General features: G+C 51.3%; 2 protein-coding genes across 2 annotated transcripts in view; one reads left to right on the plus strand and one right to left on the minus strand.

Annotated features, from left to right (window-relative positions):
• Nucleotides 1–927: 927 nt before the first annotated feature.
• Nucleotides 928–9,035, minus strand: LOC142921535 (RNA-binding protein 47-like). The gene is made up of 2 exons (XM_076062937.1): nt 8,908–9,035; nt 928–2,382 (listed from the first exon to the last, which is right to left on the minus strand). Exons 1-2 carry the CDS (start codon nt 8,956–8,958, stop codon nt 1,231–1,233), a joined length of 1,203 nt encoding a protein of 400 aa, XP_075919052.1. The 5' UTR covers nt 8,959–9,035; the 3' UTR covers nt 928–1,230.
• A 1,893-nt stretch (nt 9,036–10,928) lies between these two features.
• LOC142921547 (mutS protein homolog 4-like) overlaps nt 10,929–27,948 on the plus strand; it is a 28,250-nt gene continuing 11,230 nt past the window's right edge. The window contains exons 1-12 of the mRNA XM_076062951.1: nt 10,929–11,368; nt 11,729–11,892; nt 13,242–13,528; nt 14,407–14,706; nt 16,400–16,507; nt 17,429–17,544; nt 18,087–18,260; nt 19,659–19,828; nt 20,911–20,975; nt 21,699–21,773; nt 23,515–23,579; nt 27,625–27,797. Of these exons, the coding sequence (XP_075919066.1) occupies nt 11,364–11,368; nt 11,729–11,892; nt 13,242–13,528; nt 14,407–14,706; nt 16,400–16,507; nt 17,429–17,544; nt 18,087–18,260; nt 19,659–19,828; nt 20,911–20,975; nt 21,699–21,773; nt 23,515–23,579; nt 27,625–27,797 (1,702 nt within the window). The 5' untranslated portion in view covers nt 10,929–11,363. The remainder of the gene's footprint in view (nt 11,369–11,728; nt 11,893–13,241; nt 13,529–14,406; nt 14,707–16,399; nt 16,508–17,428; nt 17,545–18,086; nt 18,261–19,658; nt 19,829–20,910; nt 20,976–21,698; nt 21,774–23,514; nt 23,580–27,624; nt 27,798–27,948) is intronic.

Consider the following 27,948-nt stretch of genomic DNA (forward strand, 5'->3'; position numbering starts at 1 on the left):
GCACGGACATCTCCGTGTGCAGCAAAGTTGTTCAAGGGTTTTTCAATTTTATAAAGAATCAAATGTTTTGACATCAGAATGCGATGTGAACAATATATATTTTTCTCCCGTACAAAACGAAATGTCAAACACCTGAATTTGTTTTTTCTTCAAGGATTCTGTTGTCGTAGTTATGTATGCAGTCTGCAAGTTTTTTTAATGTGGGCACGTGCAAATATTGTCTGGGTACATTAAAATATATCTTTGAAAATGTGTCCTAGACACTATATTTGAAAGTTAATAAAAGTAGAATTGAAACATTAGCACAATGTAGATTTGTATATTGTAGGGTAGAAATATATTTATCATAGCGATGATCTAACATTGGTTTAATACAATTTATATTTTTACTTAGAATACTTTAGCCATGCAATAGACTAAATATAATGCTTGTGTTTTAAAAGAACAAAAATATATTTACCAGGATTAAAGTTGCGCGAAAGATTTTATAAAATCTGAGGCTTGGAGAATTGCATGCTGGGAATTAAATTGAGACAGAAAGGGGTTAATGCATGCCTTGCAGAGCAGGCGCACGTTACAGAGATTATTGACAAAACAGAATGCGATGTGAACAAAATATATTTTTCTCCGCTACATTTTCAAAACGAAATGGCGTCGACATGTCAAACACCTGAATTAGTTTTTTCTTCAAGGATTCTGTTGTCGGTTTTCATTAAAGTGTAATGACAGGGTGACACCTGCTGACATCACAGGGTGACACCTGCTGACATCACAGGGTGACACCTGCTGACATCACAGGGTGACACCTGCTGACATCACAGGGTGACACCTGCTGACATCACAGGGTGACACCTGCTGACATCACAGGGTGACACCTGCTGACATGACAGGGTGACACCTGCTGACATCACAAGGTGACACCTGCTGACATCACAGGGTGACACCTGCTGGCCTGGCAAGGGCTTAACAGGTACGGCCACAGAGGTAACAACCAATCAGGGAAGGAGGCGCATCTGGGGCAAAGGCAACAGGTGGGGCTAGCCGAGTTACTCCGGTAACCTGCTCGAAAGGTTCCACGAGAGGGCGTGGCCGGAGGCGGGGCCTAGCCACGCCTCTGGCCACGCCCTCTCGTGTAACCTGCTCCGAGGTTCCACGAGAGGGCGTGGCCGGAGGCGGGGGATTCGCATTGCTGAGGATGTTGTAGGCAAGCTGACACGCCACTTCCCGTGCTCACTCCTCGCTGGAGCTCAGAAATTCGGGGAAGATGCCGGCGCCTCCTCCCACCCCAGGAATCGACATCTTATAGAGGAGGCCCACGGGTATCCCGGGCTCCGAGTAAGCGTGCAGCTCGAAGATTGGGTAGCTGACGCCGGCGGTCTGGCACAGCATCCGCAGCCGCACCTCCCACGACAGCATGGCCGCCTCCGGCAGTGCCTCGAGAGCAATGGGCATGGGCCGCAGGTGGAGAGGTACCCACCACAGCTGCATGCGTGCCCCCCAGCCCCCAAATTGGCTTTGTGCGGCTTTGCCGGTGCCCGTGCACTCCGGCTGCAGCAGGTCTGGCACGGCCGCCTCCATCTCCACCGCCGCGGCCGCAGCCACCCGCTGCGAGATGGCCCAGTCCACCTTGATGGTCCGGCCCCATAGCTGCAAGGTGATTCGAAGGAGCTTCTTCCTGGCCATGGCGGCCGCGCGATGGCTCCCGTACTCGATGAACGCGTAGCCTCGGTTGAGAGTTTTGTCCCAGCGACAGACGCTCATCTTGACGTCCACCACGCCCTCCGTGGCACCGCTCATCGCCATCATCACCTCCGCTCGCTTCTTGTCCTCTGGCAGCCCCCCAATGAAGAGGCGGCGATTGTCCACGCTAAAGTGGACTCCAATGCAGTGTCCGGGACGGATCTCTAATTTGTTGAGTTTCTTGACGGCATCCGTGGCTTCGACGAGCGTCGCGTAGGTAGCGAACGCATAGCCGCGGTTCTCTCCGCTAATCTCCATCATGAGGCGGAGCTGGTAGAGCTTCCCCACCGTCTCCAGCACGGGCACCAGCTCATCCTCGTAGAGGTCGCGCGGGATCCTCCCCAGAAACACCTCGTAGCCACGGGCGGGAGGGGGCCCCTGCCAGTCGGGCGGTGGTCCGATCTTCCTCTGTCCGTTCTCCTGGACGATGTTGTACCCCGTGCGCAACATGCGGTCCAGCAGGACCTTCATACAGGCCATGCCGAGCGCCGATGGTTTGGCTACTACGGTGGTGCCGGGGCGGCGCCTTGGGGCCCGGTGGAGCCCTTGACACTCCGCGCAGTCGCCTCGTGCCGACAAAGCCACGGGGGGAATCAGCTCCTGAAGAGCCAAATCCCCGGCAGGAACTCGCTCGGCCCAAACCTACAGGCCAGCAGTGGAGAGAGGAAGAGAGAGAGAGTGGAGACGGATGGAGAAAGAGAGCCGCGTTTGTTCGGTCCATGGGCCTAAATGTGACGTTAGCGTAGCCTGTGCAGTATGCATACAGCGCTTTTGTCAATCCACTGCTGGATGAAGCCCTCCCGCACATTGCGCAGAGGAAACAAGAAACACAAACTCACACGGTTCCCGGCATGCGTTTGTTTGTCCTCGGAAATGTTCACCGAGCGATGATTTTGCGTTTCGAGCGGCGCTCACGAGGCGGCGTTTGACTTCGCGCGGTGAACTTCGCCCGTGATGACGTCACTGGGCACGACAGGAGAGGTCGGCGCTGACTTTTAGCGCCGGTTTTTTTCTCCCCATCCAATAGTCCATGAGACGCTTCAAAATGAGACCGTTTTGCCGGTATCAAAGTATGACAAAATAAGAAGAGATTTGATCCTTTTTTGGCAATAAAACGGGTGTTTAGATGTTCAAACACCAAACAGAAACCTTCTTCAATGAATCTTAAGATCTGTTTTATTGCCAGAAAGGATACAACCTATTCTTATTTTTTCATAGCCCATGAGATGTCTCCTTTGTCGGTACCACGTGAGGTGGCCTACATTGAGCAGTTTCAATTTCTCTATGTGGCCAGTGATAAACAAATGCAATGAGTGAGACTATCAAGTAATTTACTTTCATTTTCCATCCAAATAAATGGGTACGACTGAAGTTTTGCTACCTTAGGTGGTACCGAGTTCTGCTCTGGACCATGAGTGGGCCGTTTAATCAATTTTGGCCAGTTTTCAACATTGTTAGGTCCCTAATAGCAACGTGAGCTGTTGTACTACAATTGTGTTCATATTGGATCATCTTTACAACAGAGCAGACATGCAGACAGAGCTAATGCTTAATGCTTTCAAACCCTCATTGTTGAAATGTGAGTTTACTTGCAAATGGAATCACAGTCCCAAATCATGACCGCAGAATGGTTGGAGCGAGTTGTTGGGGAGGGTGGTGGGTCGGGGGTTGAATTGCCATCATCAAAGCAGCACACGCCCCACCTTATGAACCACACAGAGTAATCACGTGAGACAGACGTTGTATAGAAATGAGTATTGTTGTTGTAGCGTTCACCAAAACGATCCAGGATATCTTCTTTGGTTCTTTCGGTAAAGTCACGTAGAATGAGAATAAAATAATAAATTGATAAAATAAAATAACACAAAAAATCCTCACGACGTTTCGGCCACAACACAAGCGGCCTTCATCAGGTGAAGGGACGAGACTGTCTGGAGGACAGCGCTGGAGCGAACAAAGCGAAGCTCAGATCGCGACCTTTAAGCTGTGTGAGAAGAAACAAAAGCGCCTTGACAAAGGAATTAGCTTGGAATTTAGCATTGAAACGGCTGAGTGATTAGCTTGTGACTGGTCACAGAAATGGCTATGTTAAAGTCAGCATACACATTCACAGAGGCATCTATTACAAATCAAACAGGAGAATTTAGCATTGAAATAACTAGGAGAATTTAGCATTGAAATAGCTGAGTGATTAGCTTGTGACTGGTCACAGAAATGGCTATCTTGAAGTCAAAGCCTACACATCTGAGCTATTCACAGTAACTGGGTATACACTACACTATATAATGAATACTATATAGTGAACCAATAAAAAACTAAAATATAAATTACCTCAATGTTATCAATAAACTCTATATATTCTCCAATCAGCTAAGCTACCAACAATAAGTCGTTATATATCACAATTCTATATGGCGAAAAAATGGGTGGATTCTTACCCTCAACTTTAGCACGTACACCAGGCTCTCAGCCTCTCAGGGCTAATGGTTACTCCGACTACACAATCCGCAAAGCCATCACTCCAGTCATGAAGGATCCTCTTGTGGATCCACTCAAAACCATCACCTTATCCTACATTGCAGGGGTCACTAAAAAGATCTCCAAAATCCTGAATAAATACAAGATCCAGGTCCGATGCAACACAGTACATAAAATACGTGATCTGATTCCATCTGTAAAAGATGCTGTTCCAGACATACAGTACCCGGGCGTTTACAAACTAAAGTGCCTCTGTGGTAGTAGCTACATTGGAGAAACCAAACGACATATCTCGGACCGCATCCGCGAACATAAAGCAGACTTGAAACACGGTAGAACGAACTCCTCTGCCGTGGCAGATCACTGTTATAATTCAGTGGGCTCACATGACATTGACTTCTCCAAGACGGAGGTTCTTTGCAAACCAACCGGCTACCATGAGAGATTTGTTCATGAGGCCATTCACATATACAAGCACAGAGACAATTTCAACCGAGAAGATAGATTCTGGCTTAGTAACCATTGGAAAGATGTTTCAAACCATTTCCGTTCTTAATTTTGGTACCGCCAAAGGTGGTCTAATGATGTAGATGACTTCCCCACGCTCAGATTTTAATCTGGCTGAAAGAAAAAAATCATCCAATCCAAATCGATGTTATATCTGCCGAGTTTCCAAATCCAGAGGAAGACCCAAAATCTGTTTGCAGTAGTGACCGCAAATATGATTCATGGACCATGCGGAAACCTTAATGTCAATGCAGCAGCATGTATGAAGGACATAGAGAGCAGCAAGAAATATCCGAGACAATTTATTAAAGACACACAAACTGGAGATGATGGATATCTTCGCTATAGAAGGTGAGCTCCAGCAGACGGTGGATACACAGCAAGACTGAAGATTAGAGGCAACACGGAAATCGAAATGGACAACAGGTGGGTTGTTCCGTATTCTCCGCTTCTTTCTAAAATGTTTCAGGCGTAGATGTGTTGACCACGCTCCACCTCCTCCAGTCAGTGTGTGTATCATGGTGTGTCAGTGTGTGTGTCAGTGTGTGTCCGGCAAAACAACCCCCTACCTCCTCGCGGTGCCGGACGGGCAACTCTGTCGTGGACAGTGCTGTGGGGGGAGATCCAATTTTGATTGGCTCCTCCCCTCATGGCATATGTGTCCACCACAGGGGCTAAACGGGGGCTCTGGACGGGTGCGAGGGGCTGGTAACCCCTCCACCTTCAATTAATTACCACGAAACCACGAATTAAACTGAAATATGTAACTAATAAGCTTGTGCCGGAGGCCCCAGGGGGCCAGGCGTCTATGACGTCTCCTGGCCAAACCCCAATTGGCGGAGCCAGGAGATTGAATACCTACCCTCGGGGCTACTCCAGAAACAACGAAAAGCCACTACGGGTGGCCACGTGGAATGTTCGAACGCTCACTGCAGAGGAGAGGCTGCCACTCCTCTGTCGGGAGCTGGACCGGTACCGCCTGGATCTATGCGGCATTCAGGAGGTCCGGTGGACCGGCTCTGGCTCCTGCCACCATGAGGGGTGGACAGTCCTCTACTCGGGGCAGCAGACTGCCAAACAACAGGGTGTGGGTCTTCTTTTGAACAAAAGAATGAAGGGGGCGTGGGAGCGTGGCGGTGAGGTGTGGGAAGCTGTAAGCCCCAGGCTACTTTGGGCTCGCCTTCCCATCAACCGGAGGCGAGGAATGGTGGTCGTGGTTACTTATGCCCCCACCGAAGATGAACATCCGTGGAGGGATGCAGGCAAAGCCGATGAGTCAGATGCCTTCTATGACCTCCTGTCACAGGTGCTGGCTAAAGTGGCCCCTCGGGATAGAGTCATCATGTTGGGTGACTTCAATGCCCGAGTTGGTCATGATACTGGCACCTGGTCTGGAGTGATTGGAGGGCATGGGCCAGATCAGCCCAATAACAACGGTAGGAGGCTGCAAGATTTTTGTGCAGCCCATGGGCTTGTAATTACCAACACGCTGTTCCGGCATCGGCGCATCCACACAACATCATGGATGCATGCCGGGTCCAAGCAAGAACATCTGCTGGACTACATAGTGACGGACCAGCGAATGCGAGCCCATGTCCTTGACACCAGGACCTACCGTGGAGCTGATCTGCCCTCTGACCATCGACTAGTCATCTGTAAGATGCGCCTGCCATTCTTCCACTCCGGTGGTGGGTGTACACCCAGGACCCCATTCCAACATAAAGTGGCCTGGTCTCAGTTATCTGATGAAAGTTGCAAGCGAGAATTTCATCATCGCTTGCGGCTGGGATTGGCATCGTCCCCGACTCCTCCTGATGTCGAGGGTAAATGGGCGAGGTTTAGGACTGTGACTCATGCAGCTGCAATGGCTGCTTTGGGTACGCGGTCCAGACCTCCCCAGAGACCCTGGCTGACAGAGGAGGTGTTCAGGATGGTTGAGAAAAAGCGACAGGCCCACTGTCATCGGCTACAGAATCCCACGTCAGAGAATGAGGAGGCTTACCGCAGCCTTCGCTCGGAGGTTCGGAGAGCCGTGAGGCGCTGCAAGGATGGGTGGTGGTCGCGGGTTGCTGAGGAGATGGAGTCTGCCTCAGTGGCCCGTGATCACAAATCTCTATTTAACTCCATCAAAAAAGTAACCTGCAGCGCCACACCTATTACCATCATTAGGGGAAAAAATGGTGATCCAATCTCCGACCCCCAGGAACAGGTTCGCAGATTTGCTGAGCATTTCTGTGAGGTCCTGGGGGAGGGAAAATCCCTCAGCCAGGAAAACATCGTGGCACAAAGTGAGGATGACCCTGCTGAGGCTGCGGTGCCTCAAATATTGGAAGAAGTCACCCCTGTGAGTGGCTGGCTGAGGTGCCATCCGTTGAGGACAGCAAGTTGGCACAGTAGGGGGCACAGGTGGTGCATCAGCCAGTCGTCTCAGTCAGTCGACCTGTCGCATCTGGGTCTGCCCCGTGACCTCCTGCCAGCGGGCGTTCGACAATTCACGTGGCCTCAAGGTGCACATCGCCTGGCACAAGCGTCGTGGTGATGTCACCGCCACTTAGTGGCGAACTGCGGTTGTTGTTGTTGATAGTGGAGCTGCTGGTAGTATATTTGGAGTGTGCGTGTCTCTGCCTCGTGGTTGCATGGATTTGTTTCTGGTTCCTCCGGTTTCCCCCCCTCCAGATTTAGAATTAACGTCACGCATTTAAAATATTTAACTGCGATACATTTCCACACGATGAAGTCACTTTGTGTTGAGCTTTCATTCGTGATGGCCAGGTCGCTTGTGAAAAAAAGCTACATAGCTCAGTGGGCCTTACCTTGTACAATAAAATAGAAAAACTAGTTTATAGTTTAAGAGAGATTAGTTGGATCTGTCACGTGGGTTATTTTAAAAAAATGTTATTCGTTTCATCAGGTCTTGTGCACAGATTACAAAAACATTTGGAGGGAAAAAAAAAACATGCTGGCCGTTATGTGACTTCACCGAAAAAGCCAAAGAGTACGTTATGGTCAAGTTTTATCAAAACATTTTTTTTAGGATATTTGCTCTTAATGTGCTTACTTTCCCCCAGCACATTCACTGCATTGTCTTGGTGAATGCGAGGCATCGCGTGGTCATAACCCACCGGGTTATTTTCCCCTTAAGTGTCAAGAGATTGACATTCTCAATGGAAATCATTTCAGGTATTCACTGAAAGTGTCAGAGCTGAATGTTCAGGATAAAACTGAACATTCGTGCTAAAGATTGGTGCCATATTGTACGATTATAATTGTGCAAAATGCAACCAAAACACAATTAGCACGGTTAGCTACGTACCGCTACAGTCTACATTATAGACTGCCAGTACACTCACTCAGCTTAATAACCATTGCTACAGTCAACATTATAGACTGTCAGTACACTCACCATACTTAATAACCAGGCTACAGTCTACATTATAGACTGTCAGTACAAACACCATACTTAATAACCAGGCTACAGTCTACATTATAGACTGTCAGTACAAACACCATACTTAATAACCATTACTGCAGTCTACATTATAGACTGTCAGTACACTCACCATACTTAATAACCATTACTACAGTCTACATTATAGACTGTCAGTACACTCACCATACTTAATAACCATTACTACAGTCTACATTATAGACTGTCAGTACACTCACCATACTTAATAACCAGGCTACAGTCTACATTATAGACTGTCTACATTATAGACTGTCAGTACACTCACCATACTTAATAACCATTACTACAGTCTACATTATAGACTGTAGTACACTCACCAAACTTAATAACCATTACTACAGTCTACATTATAGACTGTCAGTACACTCACCATACTTAATAACCAGGCTACAGTCTACATTATAGACTGTCTACATTATAGACTGTCAGTACACTCACCATACTTAATAACCATTACTACAGTCTACATTATAGACTGTAGTACACTCACCAAACTTAATAACCATTACTACAGTCTACATTATAGACTGTCAGTACACTCACCATACTTAATAACCAGGCTACATTATTATTCACAAATTAAATCGTTTGTATTTGGTCAATGTCCCAGAGCCTCAACACTGCCCCATAGACCCAACACTGCCCATAAATTCAACAGTGCATATTTAAACTATCTGCGAATCACGGGCTGGACATTTGAGGCCACTTTTTACCTCACGTTTTCCCTCACGAGAGGCGATCTCGCACCCCTGGGGGGTCGTCATCGTCGTTAATTTCTGCTCCGAAATAAAAAAAAATTCAAATCCGCACCTCACGACTCTCAAAATGGCGCCTGGCCGAGGAGGAGTCTCAAAAATTTGGCGGGAAAAAAAATCCCGCGTCACGTGGCTAGGGAGGAACCAAATCTGATTGGCTCCAAGTCGCCGCTTGGACCAATCAGAGAGCTCCAAGCGCCTCGCCTCACAGCAGCTCCGCTCCTGCACTGATAGATCACTGCAGAAGGTCTCTCGTCTGTAGTTGAATGGTGTAATAGTGTGTGTATCTGTGTGTATGTGTGTGTATCTGTGTCTCTGTGTGTGTATCTGTGTGTACGTATGTGTGTGTGATGTGTGTGTGTCTGTGTGTCTCTGTGTGTAATGTGTGTGTCTCTGTATGTGTGTCTCTGTGTGTGTCTCTGTGTGTGTGTGTCTCTGTGTGTCTCCGTGTGTGTGTCTCTGTGTGAGTGTCTCCGTGTGTGTGTGTACATGTGTGTCTCTGTGTGTGGTGTGTGTCTCTGTGTGTGTCTCTGTGTGTGTACGTGTGTGTCTCTGTGTGTGTGTCTCTGTGTGGTGTGTGTCTCTGTGTGTGATGTGTGTGTGTCTCTGTGTGTGTGTCTCCGTGTGTGTCTCTGTGTGTGTGTCTCTGTGTGTGGTGTGTGTCTCTGTGTGCGTGTCTCTGTGTGTATCTCTGTGTGTGTGTCTCTGTGTGATGTGTGTGTCTCCGTGTGTGATATGTGTGTCTCTGTGTGTGTGTCTCTGGGTGTGTCTCTGTGTGTGATGTGTGTGTCTCTGTGTGTGTCTGTGTGTGTGTATGTGGGGAGCGGTAGTGTAGTGGTTAGCGCTACGCCGCGCTACGATTCTCTGAACCGGTCCTGGGCCTCCCCTAGGTCGACTCAGCCTCAAATGAGTACCTGGTGTAGTGGTGTGTAGTAAACATCACCACTGGGGGAGACAAAGGCGGTCGGGCGTGGTGTTGGCCACCCACCCCCTCGTGTGCCGTGCCGGCCCTTATAGGTGCTGCTACTCGCTTACAGCACTCGCCCCTACAGATTGTTAAGGCTGTACGGGGGGTCTTTGTGTGTGATGTCTGTGTGTGTCTTGTGTGTGTGTGATGTCTGTGTGTGTGTGATGTCTGTGTGTGTGTGATGTGTGTGTGATGTCTGTGTGTGTCTTGTGTGTGTGTGTGATGTCTGTGTGTGTGTGATGTCTGTGTGTGTGTGATGTCTCTGTGTGTGTGATGTCTCTGTGTGTGTCGTGTGTGTGTGATGTCTGTGTGTGATGTCTGTGTGTGTGTCGTGTGTGTGTGATGTCTGTGTGTGTCTTGTGTGTGTGTGATGTCTGTGTGTGTGTGATGTCTGTGTGTGTGTGATGTCTGTGTGTGTGTGATGTGTGTGTGATGTCTGTGTGTGTCTTGTGTGTGTGTGTGATGTCTGTGTGTGTGTGATGTCTGTGTGTGTGTGATGTCTGTGTGTGTGTGATGTCTCTGTGTGTGTCGTGTGTGTGTGATGTCTGTGTGTGATGTCTGTGTGTGTGTCGTGTGTGTGTGATGTCTGTGTGTGTCTTGTGTGTGTGTGTGATGTCTGTGTGCGTCTTGTGTGTGTGATGTGTGTGTGATGTCTGTGTGTGTCTTGTGTGTGTGTGATGTCTGTGTGTGTGTGATGTCTGTGTGTGTGTGATGTCTCTGTGTGTGTGATGTCTCTGTGTGTGTCGTGTGTGTGATGTCTGTGTGTGATGTCTGTGTGTGTGTCGTGTGTGTGTGATGTCTTTGTGTGTGTGTGATGTCTGTGTGTCTTGTGTGTGTGTGTTGTGTGTGTGATGTCTGTGTGTGTCTTGTGTGTGTCTGTGTGTGTGTGATGTGTGTGTGATGTCTGTGTGTGTCTTGTGTGTGTGTGTGATGGCTGTGTGTATGTGATGTCTGTGTGTGTCTTGTGTGTGTCTGTGTGTGTGTGATGTCTGTGTGTATGATGTGTGTGTGATGTCTGTGTGTGTGTCTTGTGTGATGTCTGTGTGTGTCTTGTGTGTATGATGTCTGTGTGTGTGATGTCTGTGTGGGTGTGTCTTGTGTGTGTGTGTCTTGTGTGTGTCTGTGTGTGATGTCTGTGTGAGTCTTTTGTGTGTGTGTGATGTCTGTGTGTGTGTCTGTGTGTGATGTCTGTGTGTGTGATGTCTGTGTGTGTATTGTGTGTGTGAGTGATGGCTGTGTGTGTGATGTCTGTGTGTGTCTTGTGTGTGTCTGTGTGTGTGTGATGTCTGTGTGTGTCTTGTGTGATGTGTGTGTGTGTCTTGTGTGTGTGTGATGTCTGTGTGTGTCTTGTGTGTGTGATGTCTGTGTGTGTGATGTGTGTGTGATGTCTGTGTGTGTGTGATGGCTGTGTGTGTGTCTGACAGGTGATCCGCTCTTTTGAAATCGGATGAGGTAATCTCGCAGATCCTCATCGTTTGAGCAGCGTTAAGCCCCTCCCACAGATTTGAATATTCCCCAAGCTTCCTAATCACTGCCAGGCTCAGGCGTTAACATCTCCTAGCCACCGTGATGATGATGATGGTGGTGGTGGAACCCACGACCTCCTGCTGTATACCAGGCGAGGTAGTCAACATCTCCTAGCCACCGTGATGATGATGATGGTGGAACCCACAACCTCCTGCTGTATACCAGGCGAGGTAGTCAACATCTCCTAGCCACCGTGATGATGATGATGGTGGTGGAACACACGACCTCTTGCTGTATACCAGGTGAGGTAGTCAACATCTCGCTCACCCCCAGGCTTGGTTGCAGGATGTCCACGAAGGGTCCCAAGTACTCGTTTGGCCTACTGCTGGATTCTCCTCCCCGGCGCACAAAGACCAGAGCCAAGCTACACAGCACCACCGCCTCCACCTCCTCCGCCTCCTCGTCTTTGCTCAGCTCCACGCCCGCGGCACGCCACTCCAGGATGCAAGGTCAGAGAGAGTGCAGGAGGGCAATCAGCGGCGGAGCCAGGGGGCGGGGGGGGGGGTGACAGGGTTAGACAATTGTCACCCCCGAAAAAAAAATAAAAAATCGAAAAATCTGAAACATTGTGCGTGTAAGTGCACGACACTCGGTCCGGCGGACTTCGTGTAACTGCACCGTCAGAGCGTGTCGCCAAACCGATGGCGTCTGGTTCAAGCCTGACTCTCTAATCATCTTCTTTGGTTCTTTCGGTAAAGTCACCACCACGTAGAATGAGAATAAAATAATAAAATAAAACAATAAAATTATCACGACGTTTCGGCCGCAACGCAGGTGGCCTTCTTCAGGCCACCTGTCGTCCCAACAGGTCTGTCCCTTTAAACCTGAAGAAGGCCACTTGTGTTGTGGCCGAAACGTCGTGAGACTTTTATTGTTTTATTATTTTATTCTCATTCTACGTGGTGACTTTACCGCAAGAACCAAAGAAGATGAATCCTTGCAGTCATGAAAGCTTTAAATCGAAATCTCTAATCATTCTTGAAGTTTACATTTATTGAATGTCACCCCGGGCTGAAAATCCTGGCTCCGTCCCTGAGGGGGATGACGCCTCTCCGCGGATTATTTTGATGTTGACGGATTACCGTACTTTGGCTCCTCTTGCTCCTTATCCTTTGGTTCTTTTGGTGAGGTCACGTGGACTGCTACTACGTCAGCTCCTACGTCGGCGGTCCACCTGCTGTGTTCGTTTCACACCTGGTGACGGTTGCTTGTGTCGCGATCCAAACGTCGTGATCCATTAAAATGTTTTCGTACCTACGTGAGTTTTTGCCGAAATAACTCAACAACATGAATTCCTGCGGTCACAGCAGGTTTAAGGAACAGATTGCATCTCGCTGCTCTCCGCTCCCTGCGGAGCGTTAAGGCCCCGACAAGCCCACGGCTTTCCATTCCGGGCACCGTTCTGTGATGTTGCGTCGAGCGAATGTGTGGCCCTACGCAGCCTCTCCCCCCCCTCCCTTTAGAAAATCAGCTCGCTCCCTCCACTAGGGTCTTGTAAAGGGGAGCACAATTAATCCTGCCAAACAGGATTTCGCACAAGACCTCGCTGGGGTTGGTGGGCGGTGGGGGGGGGAGACGAGAGGGAGGCGTCGTTCCTCGCCAGCTGTCGAAGTATGCAAGCTCTCTCTCTTCTGTTTTTGGTGAAGCCTCTCTCTTGAACGATGTCGGCCTTCTGGTGCCATCGCGCTCCCCCCGTGCCGCGTTGGAACAGGGCCGTGAGCGCGAGGAGCCCCGAAGAAAACGGACCGCTTTAATTAAGTCTCCGTCCGCCCCCCCCCCCCGTTTCTCTTGTTCCCAGAGTCGGGATTGGCCGACCGGAGCGGCAACGCCGACACCGCCACAACCACCAGCGGCGGCACCAGGGCCCGCGGCGGCGGCAGGGCCCGCGGCGGTGGTGGCGGTGGCGGCTGCGGTGATGCTCCCACCGTGGTGATGCCAGGCTTCTCCTCCTGGGCCCCGCGGGCGCCCCTCCCCGCTTCCCGGTTCCGTGCGGCGCCAGGCGGCTCGCGGCGGCAACGCCAGCGGCATGCGCCCGGCAGCAGCAGCAGGGCCACCACGTCCACCGGTAGACTCGCACAGAGACCCGTAGACTCACACAGAGACTCGTAGACTCACACAGAAACCCATAGACTCGCACAGAGACCCGTAGACTCACCACCCTTCATAGACTCACACAGAGACCCATAGCCTCACCACCCTTCATAGACTCACACAGAGACCCGTAGACTCGCACAGAGACCCATAGACTCACACAGAGACCCATAGACTCACACAGAAACCCATAGACTCACACAGAGACCCATAGACTCACACAGAGACCCATAGACTCACACAGAAACCCATAGACTCACACAGAGACCCATAGACTCGCACAGAGACCCGTAGACTCACACAGAAACCCATAGACTCACACAGAGACCCATAGACTCACACAGAAACCCATAGACTCACACAGAGACCCATAGACTCACACAGAGACCCATAGACTCACACAGAAACCCATAGACTCACACAGAGACCCATAGACTCGCACAGAGACCCGCAGACTCACACAGAAACCCATAGACTCACACAGAGACCCATAGACTCACACAGAGACCCGTAGACTAACACAGAAACCCATAGACTCACACAGAGACCCATAGACTCGCCACCCTTCATAGACTCACACAGAGACCCGTAGACTCGCACAGAGACCCATAGACTCACACAGAGACCCATTGACTCACACAGAGACCCGTAGACTCACACAGAGACCCGTAGACTCACACAGAGACCCATAGACTCACACAGAGATCCGTAGACTCACACAGAGACCCGTAGACTCACACAGAGACCCGTAGACTCACACAGAGACCCATAGACTCACACAGAGACCCATAGACTGACACAAAAACCCATAGACTCAGACAGAGACCCATAGACTCACATAGAGACCCGTAGACTCACACAGAGACCCGTAGACTCACACAGAGACCCGTAGACTCACACAGAGACCCGTAGACTCACCACCGTTCATCGACTCACGACAGGAGGCAGCACCCCGTCTCTCTTGTGGCCCCGCAGCGACCTCGTTCTCCACGACTGACGACGCCGACGCCGGCGACGACGAGGAGGAGGAGGAGGTGGAGGCGAGGTCGGTGGTGGTGGCGTTGGCAGAGGGCCGAGGTATCGCTCGGGGCGAGGTCGGCCTGGCCAGCATCGACCTGCGCTGCCCCGAGCTGGTGCTGTGTCAGTTCCCCGACAGCCAGCCCTACGTCAAGGTCAGCCTCCGCCCCTCCTTCTCTCTCCGTGCACGAACACAAAGGGCCCCCCCCCCCGTGCAGTGCGTGTTATGAAGCGGGCCCTGAATTAAAAACTAAAACACGCACATTCTTCACCTGCGCGGTAAAACGATTGTCATTTTTTTCACTTGCTGTACGGCCGGATAATGCGACGCATCTCTAACCTAAGTTTTCTTTGTGGTTGTGGTTGTTTTGATTTGAAGCTTTCGTGACTGCAGCAGTAATTCATATTCTTAGCTCTTTCGGTAAAGTCACCACGTTGAAGGGAAACAATAAAATAATAAAATATATATAAAACTATAAAAATTCTCACGACGTTTCGACCATAACACAAACGGTCATCATCAGGTGTCAAAACCAATGGCAAGAAACATTTGAAAGAAGTGGCGGTTCACATTAATTTATTTATTTTCAATCGGTGCATTTATTTATAAAAATACGTTAGCGCCACGATTTGTCAGTTTATTTAGAATGACGAGTCCATCTATGTTCTGAAAAGAGGAGGGGGGAGACGAAAAATTAATGTATGCTGTCTGAAAGCCACCGTAAGCGTGAACAATCAATTAAGACCTGAAATAGTTTATCAAATCCTTCCAATGATTGCTAAGCCAGAATACATCTTCTCGGTTGAAATTGTCTCTGTGCTTATTATTTTATTGTTTCCCTTCAACGTGACTTTACCGAAAGAGCTGAGAATATGAATCACTGCAGTCACGAAAGCTTTAAGTCAAAATTTGATGCTTTTCTTGGTCGTGTTTTTGTTGGTTTGTTGCGGTTGCACTCTGATTCAAGAGCCGGATGGCTCACAGAGCTATACCCAAAATAAACTGAAAACTGAAACTGAACCTTCAACACGCTCAGCCGTTCGTAAAAGCTGAAGGGCGGTTTCGTATTCTGGTAAGAGAGCAGAATCACCGAACCGGAATTGATCGCTTGAAAGCGTTTAGCGCGGGGCCCTTGAAAGTGCGGGGCCCAGTAGCCACGTAAGTAGCTACGTGCCAATGTGTGCATGTCGTTATTCTGACGGTATGCAGTATATATATACATTGACAGGTTAAGTTAGTCTTAAACTATTAAACACTAGTTTTTTTATATTACCTTACCTCATGCACCTACCTTGGCACAGCAGTCAACCCACTGCACCTGTGTCTGTCCCGTGACCTCCTCCTGGTGCACCTAGCCTGGCACAGCAGTCAACCCACTGCACCTGGGTCTGTCCCGTGACCTCCTCCTGGTGCACCTAGCCTGGCAGAGGAGTCAACCCACTGCACCTGGGTCTGTCCCGTGACCTCCTCCTGGTGCACCTAGCCTGGCACAGGAGTCAACGCACTGCACCTGGGTCTGTCCCGTGACCTCCTGGTGCACCTAGCCTGGCACAGCAGTCAACCCACTGCACCTGGGTCTGTCCCGTGACCTCCTCCTGGTGCACCTAGCCTGGCACAGCAGTCAACCTACTGCACCTGGGTCTGTCCCGTGACCTCCTCCTGGTGCACCTAGCCTGGCACAGCAGTCAACCCACTGCACCTGGGTCTGTCCCATGACCTCCTCCTGGTGCACCTAGCCTGGCACAGCAGTCAACCCACTGCACCTGGGTCTGTCCCGTGACCTCCTCCTGCTGCACCTCAGCCTGTTGTTCTCGTTGCTGGCGCTGCTGCTGCTGCTGCTTGTTCAGGCGATCACCAAGCTGCAGGTGCTACGCCCGCTGGAGGTGGTGATGCCGCACACGGCCTGCAACCCAAACGCCAGCAAAATGTTCACCCTGCTGAGGGACTACTTCCCTGTGAGCACGCACGGAGGGCATCGCCACCACTCACCACGCGGAGACTCCTAGACTCATCACACAGAGAGCCATAGACTCACCACACGGAGACTCCTAGACTCATCACACAGAGACCCATAGACTCATCACACAGAGAGCCATAGACTCATCACACAGAGACTCATAGACTCATCACATAGAGACATAGACTCATCACACAGAGACCCATAGACTCATCACGCAGAGAGCCACAGACTCACCACACGGAGACTCCTAGACTCATCACATACAGAGCCATAGACTAATCACACAGAGACTCCTAGACTCACCACACAGAGACCCATAGACTCACCACACAGAGACCCATAGACTCATCACACAGAGAGCCATAGACTCATCACACAGAGACCCATAGACTCATCACACAAAGAGCCATAGACTCATCACACAGAGACCCATAGACTCATCACACAGAGACCCATAGACTCATCACACAGAGACCCATAGACTCATCACACAGAGAGCCATAGACTCATCACACAGAGACGCATAGACTCAACACACAGAGACCCATAGACTCACCACACAGAGACCCACAGACTCATCACACAGAGACCCACAGACGCATCACACAGAGACCCATAGACTCACCACACACAGAGACTCCTAGACTCATCACACAGAGACCCACAGACTCACCACACAGAGACCCATAGACTCATCGCACAGAGACCCATAGACTCACCACACAGAGACCCACAGACTCACCACACAGAGACCCATAGACTCATCACACAGAGACCCATAGACTCATCACACAGAGACCCACAGACTCACCACACAGACACCCACAGACTCACCACACAGAGACCAAAAGACTCACCAGAGACCCACAGACGCACCACAGTGGGTGCTGCCACCTCGTGGTGAGTGCGTGTGCAGGAGGCCCACGTGACCACGGTGCTGAGGAAATACTTCAACGAGGAGCGGGGCATGGACGCCGTGCGGAGGCTCTGCGTGCCCCACATGGCCACCGTGCTCATGGACGTGCAGGGGAAGTGAGTGGGTGTGTGTGGGTGTGTGTGTGCGTGTGTGTGGGTGAGTGTGGGCGTGTGTGGGTGTGTGTGTGGGTGTGTGTGGGTGAGTGAGTGTGTGTGGGTGTGTGTGTGTGTGAGTGGGTGTGTGGGTGTGTGGGTGAGTGAGTGGGTGAATGTGTGGGTGTGTGGGTCTGTGAGTGGCTGAGTCGGTGTGTGGGTGAGTGAGTGTGTGGGTGAGTGTGTGGGTGAGTGTGTGGGTCTATGGGTGAGTGTGTGGGTGAGGAGCTCACCGGTGAGCTCCTCCGGCAGGCAAGGCTGCGTTGGCTGGGCCATGTAGCCCGCATGCCCAGCCACCACATGCCCAAACAGCTTTTGTTCGGCCGCATCGAGGGGGCTAAACGGGCACGGTACGGGCTAGAGAAGAGATGGAGTGGTTAGGGTTACCCACTCACTCACCCACCCACCCATCCACTCACCCATCCACTCATCCACCCACTCACCCATCCACTCACCCACCCCCCTCTCACCCTCCCACTCACCGACCCCCCGCCCACCACCCCCAGATACTACTGCCTGGCTTCGCTGGCGGCGCTGCTGCAGTATGTGGAGTTCATCCAGGGCGTGGTGCTCGCCCCGGCCTCCGTGCGCGTCTCCTTCTGCGGCAGTGAGCGCACCGCCATGATCGACGGCACCACGGCCGCCAACCTGGAGCTGCTGCGCAACTCCCACGACCCCCGGTAGACGATGCCTCCTCCTCCTCCCTCGCTAGCGGGGATAGCCGCTCCCCCTTCTGTGTGTTGGTGTGTGTGTGTTGGTGTGTGTGTTGGTGTGTGTGGTGTGTGTGTGTGGGTGTTGGTGTGGTGTGTGTGTGTGGGTGTGTGGGTGTGTGTGGTGTGTGTGGTTGTGTGTGGAGCCAGGAGATTGAATATCTACCCTCGGGGCTCCTCCAGAAACAACGAAAAACCACTACGGGTGGCCACGTGGAATGTTCGAACGCTCACTGCGGAGGAGAGGCTGCCACTCCTCTGTCGGGAGCTGGACCGGTACCGCCTGGATCTATGTGGCATTCAGGAGGTCCGGTGGACTGGCTCTGGCTCCTGCCACCATGAGGGGTGGACAGTCCTCTACTCGGGACAGCAGACTGCCAAACAACAGGGAGTGGTTCTTCTTTTGAACAAAAGAATGAAGGGGGCGTGGGAGCGTGGCGGTGAGGTGTGGGAAGCTGTAAGCCCCAGGCTACTTTGGGCTCGCCTTCCCATCAACCCGAGGCGAGGAATGGTGGTCGTGGTTACTTATGCCCCCACCGAAGATGAACATCCGTGGAGGGATGCAGGCAAAGCCGATGAGTCAGATGCCTTCTATGACCTCCTGTCACAGGTGCTGGCTAAAGTGGCCCCTCGGGATAGAGTGGCCCCTCGGATAGGTCATGTAACCCGCATGCCCAGCCACCACATGCCGAAACAGCTTTTGTTCGGCCGGATTGAGGGGGCTAAGCGGGTGCGGCACGGGCTAGAGAAGAGATGGAGTGATGTGGTACAGGAGGACGTGGAGCTGAGTGGACTTGCCGATGACTGGTACCAGCGGTGTCAAGATCGGCCTCTGTGGAGGAGGCTCGTGAAGGACGCTACTGGGCAGTTGGAGGCAGTCGCCCTCCAACAACAATGGAGGGCAGAGGAGCGACGCTCACAACAACGAGCGGAGCGCCGGGTGGCTAAAGCACAGCAGGTTGCCACAGTAGGGGGCACAGGTGGTGCATCAGCCAGTCATCTCAGTCAGTCGACCCGTGGCACCTGGGTCTGCCCCGTGACCTCCTGCCAGTGGGCGTTCGACACTTCACGTGGCCTCAGGGTGCACATAGCCTGGCACAAGCGTCGTGGTGATGTCACCGCCACTTAGTGGTGAATGGTGGTTGTTGTTGTTTTGTGGTTTGTGTTGGTGTGTGTGTGTTGGTATGTGTGTTGGTGTGTGTTGGTGTGTGTGGGGGTGTGTGTGGGTCCAAGTGTGGTAGTGTGTGTGTGTTGGTGTGTGTGCGTGTATGTGTGGGTGTGAGTGTGGTATGAGTGTGTGGATGTGTGTGTGTGTGTGACCCTCCTCCACCCGTGTGTGTGCGTGTGTGCGTGCGAGCGTGCACCCAGGAGCTCCCACTCGCTATTCGGGGTGCTCAACTACACGAGGACGCGTGGAGGAGCGCGCCGGCTCAGAGCCAACATCCACGAGCCGCTGGTGGACGAAGAGACGCTCAGAGGCCGTCTCGACTGTGTGGATGAGCTGATGCAGGAAGACAACTTCTATAGAGTGCAGGCCGGTGGGTGGGTGGGTTGGTGGGTGGGTAGCTGAGTGGGTGGGTGGGTATGTGGGTGGGTGAGTGGGTGAGTGAGTGGGTGGGTGGGTGAGTGGGTGAGTGAGTGGTTGGGTGGGTGGGTGAGTGGGTATGTGGGTGATGGGGCAGTTGTGGAGAGAGTGGAGAGTTTCCCATACCTGGGCAATGTGCTCATGACCGGCTCCGGTTTAACAGCAGAGGTCTCACTCCGAATCAGTCGAGCGGCATTATCTTTTAATCGGTTGCGTAACGCTGTGTGGAAGTTACCTGGTCTGTCGCTCCGCACGAAGCTTCGGGTCTTCCCTCCCTTCTCTACGCTTGTGAAACGTGTACCCCCCTAATGGAACATCTTCGCCGGTTAGAAATATTTAGGCTGGCCTGCCTACGATCAATCCTGGGTTTAACCAGGCTGGATTGTGTAAGGAGCTCACAAATCCTCGAAAAATTTGGACAAAGTCCCATCGGTGAGCTCCTCCGGCAGGCAAGACTGCGTTGGCTGGGCCATGTAGCCCGCATGCCCAATCACCACATGCCCAAATAGATTTTGTTCGGCCGGATTGAGGGGGCTAAACGGGCGCGGCACGGGCTAGAGAAGAGATGGAGTGATGTGGTACAGGAGGACGTGGAGCTGAGTGGACTTGCCAATGACTGGTACCAGCGGTGTCAAGATCGGCCTCTGTGGAGGAGGCTCGTGAAGGACGCTACTGGGCAGTTGGAGGCAGTCGCCCTCCAACAACAACGGAGGGCGGAGGAGCGACGCTCACAACGACGAGCGGAGCGCCGGGTGGCTAAAGCACAGCAAGTTGGCACAGTAGGGGGCACAGGTGGTGCATCAGCCAGTCATCTCAGTCATCTTAGTCAGTCGACCCGTGGCACCTGGGTCTGCCCCGTGACCACCTGCCGGTGGGCGTTCGACACTTCATGTGGCCTCAAGGTGCACATGGCCTAGCACAAGCGTCGTGGTGACGTCACCGCCACTTAGTGGCAAATGGCGGTTGTTGTTGTTGTGTATGTCTGTGTGTGTGTCTGTGTGTATATGTGTGATGTCTGTGTGTATGTGTGTGCAGCTATCAGTCAGTTTCTGGATGTAGACCACCTCTCAATGCTGATTCAAATCCCTAAGACAGAGACGGTGAGATGATCACTTTAATCATCATCAGCATCACCTCGCTCAGCACCACACAGTACCCCTTCATCACGTTAAACAGGGGTGGGGAACGTCCGGTCTCTGGCCCTGCCAAGGCAACCGCAGGCAGGACTCGAAATTCAATAAATCTAGGTAGAGCAAACCTGGAAGAGCAGTTGCGAGTAGCAACAACATCGTCAATACCGGCTAACATCACCAAACGCTTCGCCAAAGAGAAGCAGTTCCAGCCCATCGCATTAGGGGCGAGTTAATTAAACGTTTGACCGGATATAACGGGCTAATTTTTAAGTTGATCAATTTTGTATGGCCCGCGAATGATGTTGTAAATATCCAAATGGCCCTTGGTAGAAAAAAGGTTCCCCACCCGTGATGTAGAGAGAGAGGCTATTTAGTGATCTATTTATTTGTCTATATTTATCTCTACATGTATCTATCTATATTCGGTAAAGTCACGTAGAAGGGAAATAATATAAATATAAAACAATACAATTTTCTTGCTGTGGTTTTCACACCTTGATGATGATTACTTGTGTTGCAGTCGAAACTTCGTGATAATTTTATTGTTTTATATTTTTATTATTTTATAGTTTCCCTTTCTACGTGGTGACTTTACCGAAAGAACCAAGAATATGAATCCCTGCGGTCACGAAAGCTTTAAATCAAAATGTATCTATCTATGTATCTGTCTATCCATCCACCCTGTTCCAGTTGAGAACTGCTGAGTCTAAGATCAACTACGCCATCCACCTCAAGCATGTCCTGGAGTTGGTGTCTCCACTGCAGGTTACATCGCCTGCCCAAGATCACTGTCATCACTAATTATTGTTAATCACTACCATCACTAATTATCATTAATCACTGTCATCACTAATTATTGTTCATCGCTATGATCACTAATTATCATTAATCACTGTCATCACTAATTATTGTTAATCACTACCATCACTAATTATCATTAATCACTATCATCACTAATTATTGTTAATCACTATCATCACTAATTATTATTGATCACTGTCATCACTAATTATTGTTAATCACTATCATCACTACTTATTGTTAATCACTATCATCACTAATTATTGTTAATCACTGTCATCACTAATTATTATTGATCACTGTCATCACTAATTATTGTTAATCACTATCATCACTACTTATTGTTAATCACTATCATCACTAATTATTGTTAATCACTGTCATCACTAATTATTATTGATCACTGTCATCACTAATTATTGTTAATCACTGTCATCACTAATTATTATTGATCACTATCATCACTAATTATTGTTAATCACTGTCATCACTAATTATTATTGATCACTATCATCACTAATTATTGTTAATCACCATCATCACTAATTATTGTTAATCACCATCATCACTAATTATTGTTAATCACTGTCATCACTAATTATTGTTAATCACTATCATCACTAATTATTGTTAATCACTATCATCACTAATTATCGTTAATCACTGTCATCACTAATTATTGTTAATCACTATCATCACTAATTATTGTTAATCACTGTCATCACTAATTATTATTGATCACTATCACCACTAATTATTGTTAATCACCATCATCACTAATCATCGTTAATCACTATCATCACTAATTATTATTAATCACTATCATCACTAATTATTGTTAATCACTATCATCACTAATTATTGTTAATCACTGTCATCACTAATTATTATTGATCACTATCACCACTAATTATTGTTCATCACTGTCATCACTAATTATTATTGATCACTATCACCACTAATTATTGTTAATCACTGTCATCACTAATTATTATTGATCACTATCATCACTAATTATTGTTAATCACTGTCATCACTAATTATTATTGATCACTATCATCACTAATTATTATTGATCACTATCATTATCATTAAGCTGCCACTGGGGGTGCCCCTAGGCCACAGCAGACTCACACACAGAGACAGCTGCCACTGGGGGTACCCCTAGGCTACAGCAGACTCACACACAGAGACAGCTGCCACTGGGGGTGCCCCTAGGCTACAGCAGACTCACCCACAGAGACAGCTGCCACTGGGGGTGCCCCTAGGCAACAGCAGACTCACACACAGAGACAGCTGCCACTGGGGGTGCCCCTAGGCAACAGCAGACTCACACACAGAGACAGCTGCCCCTGGGGGTGCCCCTAGACCACAGCAGACTCACACACAGAGACAGCTGCCACTGGGGGTGCCCCTAGGCAACAGCAGACTCACACACAGAGACAGCTGCCACTGGGGGTGCCCCTAGGCAACAGCAGACTCACACACAGAGACAGCTGCCACTGGGGGTGCCTCCACAACACCCACAGGTAGGGTGAGTGGCAGGTGAGGTGAGTGGTGAGGTGAGGGGTTGGTGAGGGGTGGGTGAGTGTTGAGTGAAGGGTGAGGTGAGTTGAGTGGTGAGGTGGTGAGTGGTGAGGTGGTGAGTGGTGAGTGACAGGTGCAGGTGTCACCCTCACCTATCTCTCCCCTGCTGTGTTCCCAGCGAGCGCTCAGCCCCTGCAAGACTCCACTGCTGACAGCCTACCAGAGCTCCCTGTTGGACTGCAGGTGACGAGGAGACCAGGCTGGTGGTGGTGGTGGAGGTGGTGACTGTGGTGACGGTGGTGGGGGTGATGGTGGTGGAGGAGGTGGTGGTGGTGGGGGTGGTGGTGGGGGTGGTGGTGGTGGGGGTGATGGTGGTGGAGGAGGTGGTGGTGGTGGTGGTGTGGGTGGGGGTGGTGGAGGAGGTGGTGGTGATGGTGGGGGTGGTGACGGTGGTGGTGGTGGTGGTGGGGGTGGAGGTGTGGGTGGTGGTGGGGGTGATGGTGGTGACGGTGGTAGTGGTGGTGGTGGTGGTAGTGGGGGTGGTGGTGTGGGTGGTGGTGGTGATGGTGGTGATGGTGGTGACGGTGGTGAGGGTGATGGTGGTGATGGTGAGGGTTGTGACGGTGGCAAAAACAACCCCCTACCTCCTCGTTGGTACCGGATGGCAACGCTGTGGTGGGCAGTGCCATGGGGGGAGGGCCTATTTAGATTTTTGGCTTTTCCCTTAATGACGTTTGTAGCCACCACAGCAGCCAATTGGGGGCTCTGCATGGGTGCGAGGGGCTGGTAACCCATCTACGTTCAATTAATTATCACCAAACCATGAATGAAAAATGTAATTAATAAGCTTGTGCCGGAGGCCCCGGGGGGATAGGCATTTATGACGTCTCCTGGCCAAACCCCATTTGGCGGAGCCAGGAGACTGAATCCTTCCCCTCGGGGCTCCTCCTTTAACAACGAAAAGCCACTACGGATGGCCTCGTAGAATGTTCGAATGCTCACTGCGGAGGAGAGGTTGCCACTTCTCTGTCGGGAGCTGGACCGGTACCGCCTGGATCTCTGTGGTAATCAGGAGGTCCGGTGGACCGGCTCTGGCTCCTGCCACCGTGAGGGGTGGACAGTCTTCTACTCAGGGGAGGAGACTACCAAACAACAAGGAGTGGCTCTTCTTCTAAACAAAAGAATGAAGGGGGCGTGGGAGCGTGGTGGTGAGGTGTGGGAAGCTGTAAGCCCCAGGCTACTTTTTGGGCTCGCCTTCCCATCAACCAGAGGTGAGGAGTGGTGGTCATGGTTAGTTATGCCCCCACCGAAGATGAACATCCGTGGAAGGATGCAGGCATAAGTCAGATGCCTCCTATAACCTCCTGTCACAGGTGCTAGCTAAAGTGGACCCTCGGGATAGAGTCATCTTGTTGGGTGACTTCAATGCCCGAGTTGGTCATGATGCTGACACCTGGTCTGGAGTGATTGGAAGGCATGAGCCAGATCAGCTCAATAACAACGGCAGGAGGTTGCTAGATTTGTGTGCAGCCCATGGGCTTATAATTACCAACACGCTGTTCCGGCATCGGCGCATCCACACAACATCATGGATGCATGCCGGGTCTAAGCAAGGCCATCTACTGGATGTCATAGTGACGGAACAGCGAATGCGGGCCCATGTCCTTGACACCAGGACCTACCGTGGTACTGATCTGCCCACTGACCATCGACTAGTCATCTGTAAGATGCGCCTGCCATTCTTCCACTCCGGTGGTGGGTGTACACCCAGGACCCCATTTAAACCCATAGTGGCCTGGTCTCAGTGTGGCTGGGGTTGGCATCGTCCCCCACTCCTCCTAATGTCGAGGGACAATGGGCGAGATTTAGGACTGTGGCTCATGCAGCTGCAATGGCTGCTTTGGGTACACGGTCCAGACCTCCCCAGAGACCTTGGCTGACAGTGGAGGTGCTCAGGCTGGCTGAGAAAAAGCGACAGGCCCACTCTCATAGCCTACAGCATCCCGCGTCGGAGAATGAGGAGGCTTACCGTAACCTTTGCTCGGAGGTATGGAGAGCCGTGAGGTGCTGCAAGGATGGGTGGTGGTCGCGGGTTGCTGAGGAGATGGAGTCTGCCTCAATGGCCCGCGATCACAAATCGCTCTTTAACTCCATAAAAAAATATAACCTGCAGCGCCACACCTATTACCATCATTAGGGGAAAGAACAGTGACCAAATCTCCGACCCCGAGGAACAGGTTTGCATATTTGCTGAGCATTTCTGTGAGGTCCTGGGGGAGGAAAAATCCCTCAACCTGGAAAACATCGTGGGCCAAAGTGGGGATGACACTACTGAGGCTGCGGTGCCTCAAATATTGGAAGAAGTCACCCCCTGTGAGTGGCTGGCTGAGGTGCCATCTGTTGAGGAAGTACTGAAGGCAATCCAGAGTCTGAGACCAGGAAAGGCACCGGGTAGAGACGATCTCCCATGCAAAATGCTGAGGAAGGGTGGCGTTTGTGCACAAACTGTCCTACATGACATCATAACAACAGTCTGGACCACTGGATGGGTTCCGCAGGATTGGAAGAATGCCCTGGTGGTCCCCCTCTTTAAGAAGGGGGACCGCACAGACTGTAACAACTACAGGGGTATCTCACTCCTCAGTGTGCCGGGAAAGGTCCTAGCAAGGATTATTCAACATCGCCGTGCAAGGCACGCTTAGAAGAGGCATGCGGAACCCCAATGCGGTTTCAGGAAAAGGCGTTCCTGCACATGTCATATTTTCTGTCTGTCTGCTACAGTATAGGTATAGGGAATTCCAACAAGACCTACATCTCTGCTTTATTGACCTGACCAAGGCCTATGACACCATCAGTAGGCCTGGGCTCTGGGTTGTTCTTCGTGCTTTCGAAGTCCCTGACCCTCTGCTCATGATCATTAAGGACCTTCATGATAGTGAGCGGGCCCAGGCAAATCTACGTGGCCGGGAGTCGGAGCCATTCCCTGTACACCTTGGGGTGCGGCAGGGATGTCCTCTGGCTCCCACATTATTAAACATCTATTTTGACCACGTAGTTCGTGAAGTCTTCAGTAGCTGTACCGGAGGAATTCCCATCTGGTACAGATAGAATGGGAGGCTGATCGATGCCCGGGTGCGGTCAAGGGATGGCTCCCGATTGTTCAACCATGTAATGTATGCCGATGATCTGGGAATTGCTGCTCACTCAAAGGAGGAGTTGGAGGCACTGCTGCTGAACCTGGAGCTTGCCACTAAGAGGTGGAGCCTTACCCACTGAAACTAAGCACTTGCCTGGGTATTTTGTGCCATCGGACACTCCACCCCCACAACTTCCAATTGGTGATGGGATAGTTGTGGGGAGAGTGGAGAGTTTCCCATACCTGGGCAGTGTGCTCATGACCGGCTCCGGTTTAACAGCACTCGGAATCGGTCAAGCGGCATTATCTTTTCATCGGTTGCGTAATGCTGTGTGGAAGCTACCTGGTCTGTCGCTCCGCACTAAGCTTCAGGTCTTCTCGGCCACAGTCATTCCCTCCCTTCTCTATGCCTGTGAAACGTGAACCCCCCTAAGGGAACATCTTTGCTGGTTAGAAACATTTAGGCTGGCCTGTCTACGATCCATCCTGGGTTTAACCTGGCTGGATTGTGTGAGGAGCTCACAAATCCTTGAAAGATCTAGGCAAGGTCCCATCGGTGAGCTCCGGCAGGCAACACTGCGTTGGCTGGGCCATGTAGCCCGCATGCCCAGCCATCACATGCCGAAACAGCTTTTGTTCAGCCGGATCGAGGGGGCTAGAGAAGATGGAGTGACGTGGTACAGGAGGACGTGGAGCTGAGTGGACTTGCCGATGACTGGTACCAGCGGTGTCGAGATCGGACTCAGTGGAGGAGGCTCGTGAAGGATGCTACTGGGCAGTTGGAGGTAGTCGCCCTCCAACAACAACGGAGGGCGGAGGAGCGACGCTCACAACAACGAGCGGAGCGCCGGGTGGCTAAAGCACAGCGGGTTGGCACAGTAGGGGGCACAGGTGGTGCATCAGCCACTCATCTCAGTCAGTCCCCCCCTGGCACCTGGGTCTGCCCCGTGACCTTCGTGCCAGCGTGCGTTCAACACTTCACGTGGCCTTGAAGTGCACATGGCCTGGCACAAGCGTCGTGGTGACGTCATCGCCACTTAGTGGCGAACGGCGGTTGTCGTCGTCGTTGTTGTCGGCGACGGTGGCGGCGTCGATGGCGGCGGCGACACCACAACCCCCACCGCGTCTCCTCCCCCGCTGTCCCCGTGCCAGGTTCCCTGCGATCCTGGGCAAGCTGCGCACGGTGCTGACCGACGATTTGCCCTTCCGCAAGGGCAACCTCCTCTCGGCCAGGACACGGCGCTGCCACGTCGTGCGCCCCGGCCTCAACGGCTTCCTGGACCTCGCTCGGCGCATCCTCTCCGAGGCTGTCGGAGACATCGAAGGCACGGCACGGCTCACCCACCCGTAGCCCTCCCCGGCCGTCTTTGTATCTCTCTCTTCCTCTCTCTCTCTACCGCCTGCTGCTGTACGTTTGAAGTTTGCGTGTCTCTCTCATCATCGTCATCATCACGGTGGCTGCGAGATGTCAAGTAC

This window comes from Petromyzon marinus, unplaced genomic scaffold, assembly GCF_048934315.1.
Source record: "Petromyzon marinus isolate PM22_M1 ecotype Great Lakes invasive population unplaced genomic scaffold, UKy_Petmar_22M1.pri1.0 PM_G_Scaffold_81, whole genome shotgun sequence".
Lineage (NCBI taxonomy): Eukaryota > Metazoa > Chordata > Hyperoartia > Petromyzontiformes > Petromyzontidae > Petromyzon > Petromyzon marinus.

Excerpts from the sequence above, each read along its gene's own strand:
- LOC142921535 (XM_076062937.1), bottom strand. The coding sequence starts at position 8,958 with ATGACGACCCCCCAGGGGTGCGAGATCGCCTCTCGTGAGGGAAAACGT. Across the intron at positions 2,383-8,907 it reads CTCGTGAGGGAAAACGTGAG|GTTTGGGCCGAGCGAGTTCC; the intron begins GTAAAAAGTGGC and ends GCTGGCCTGTAG.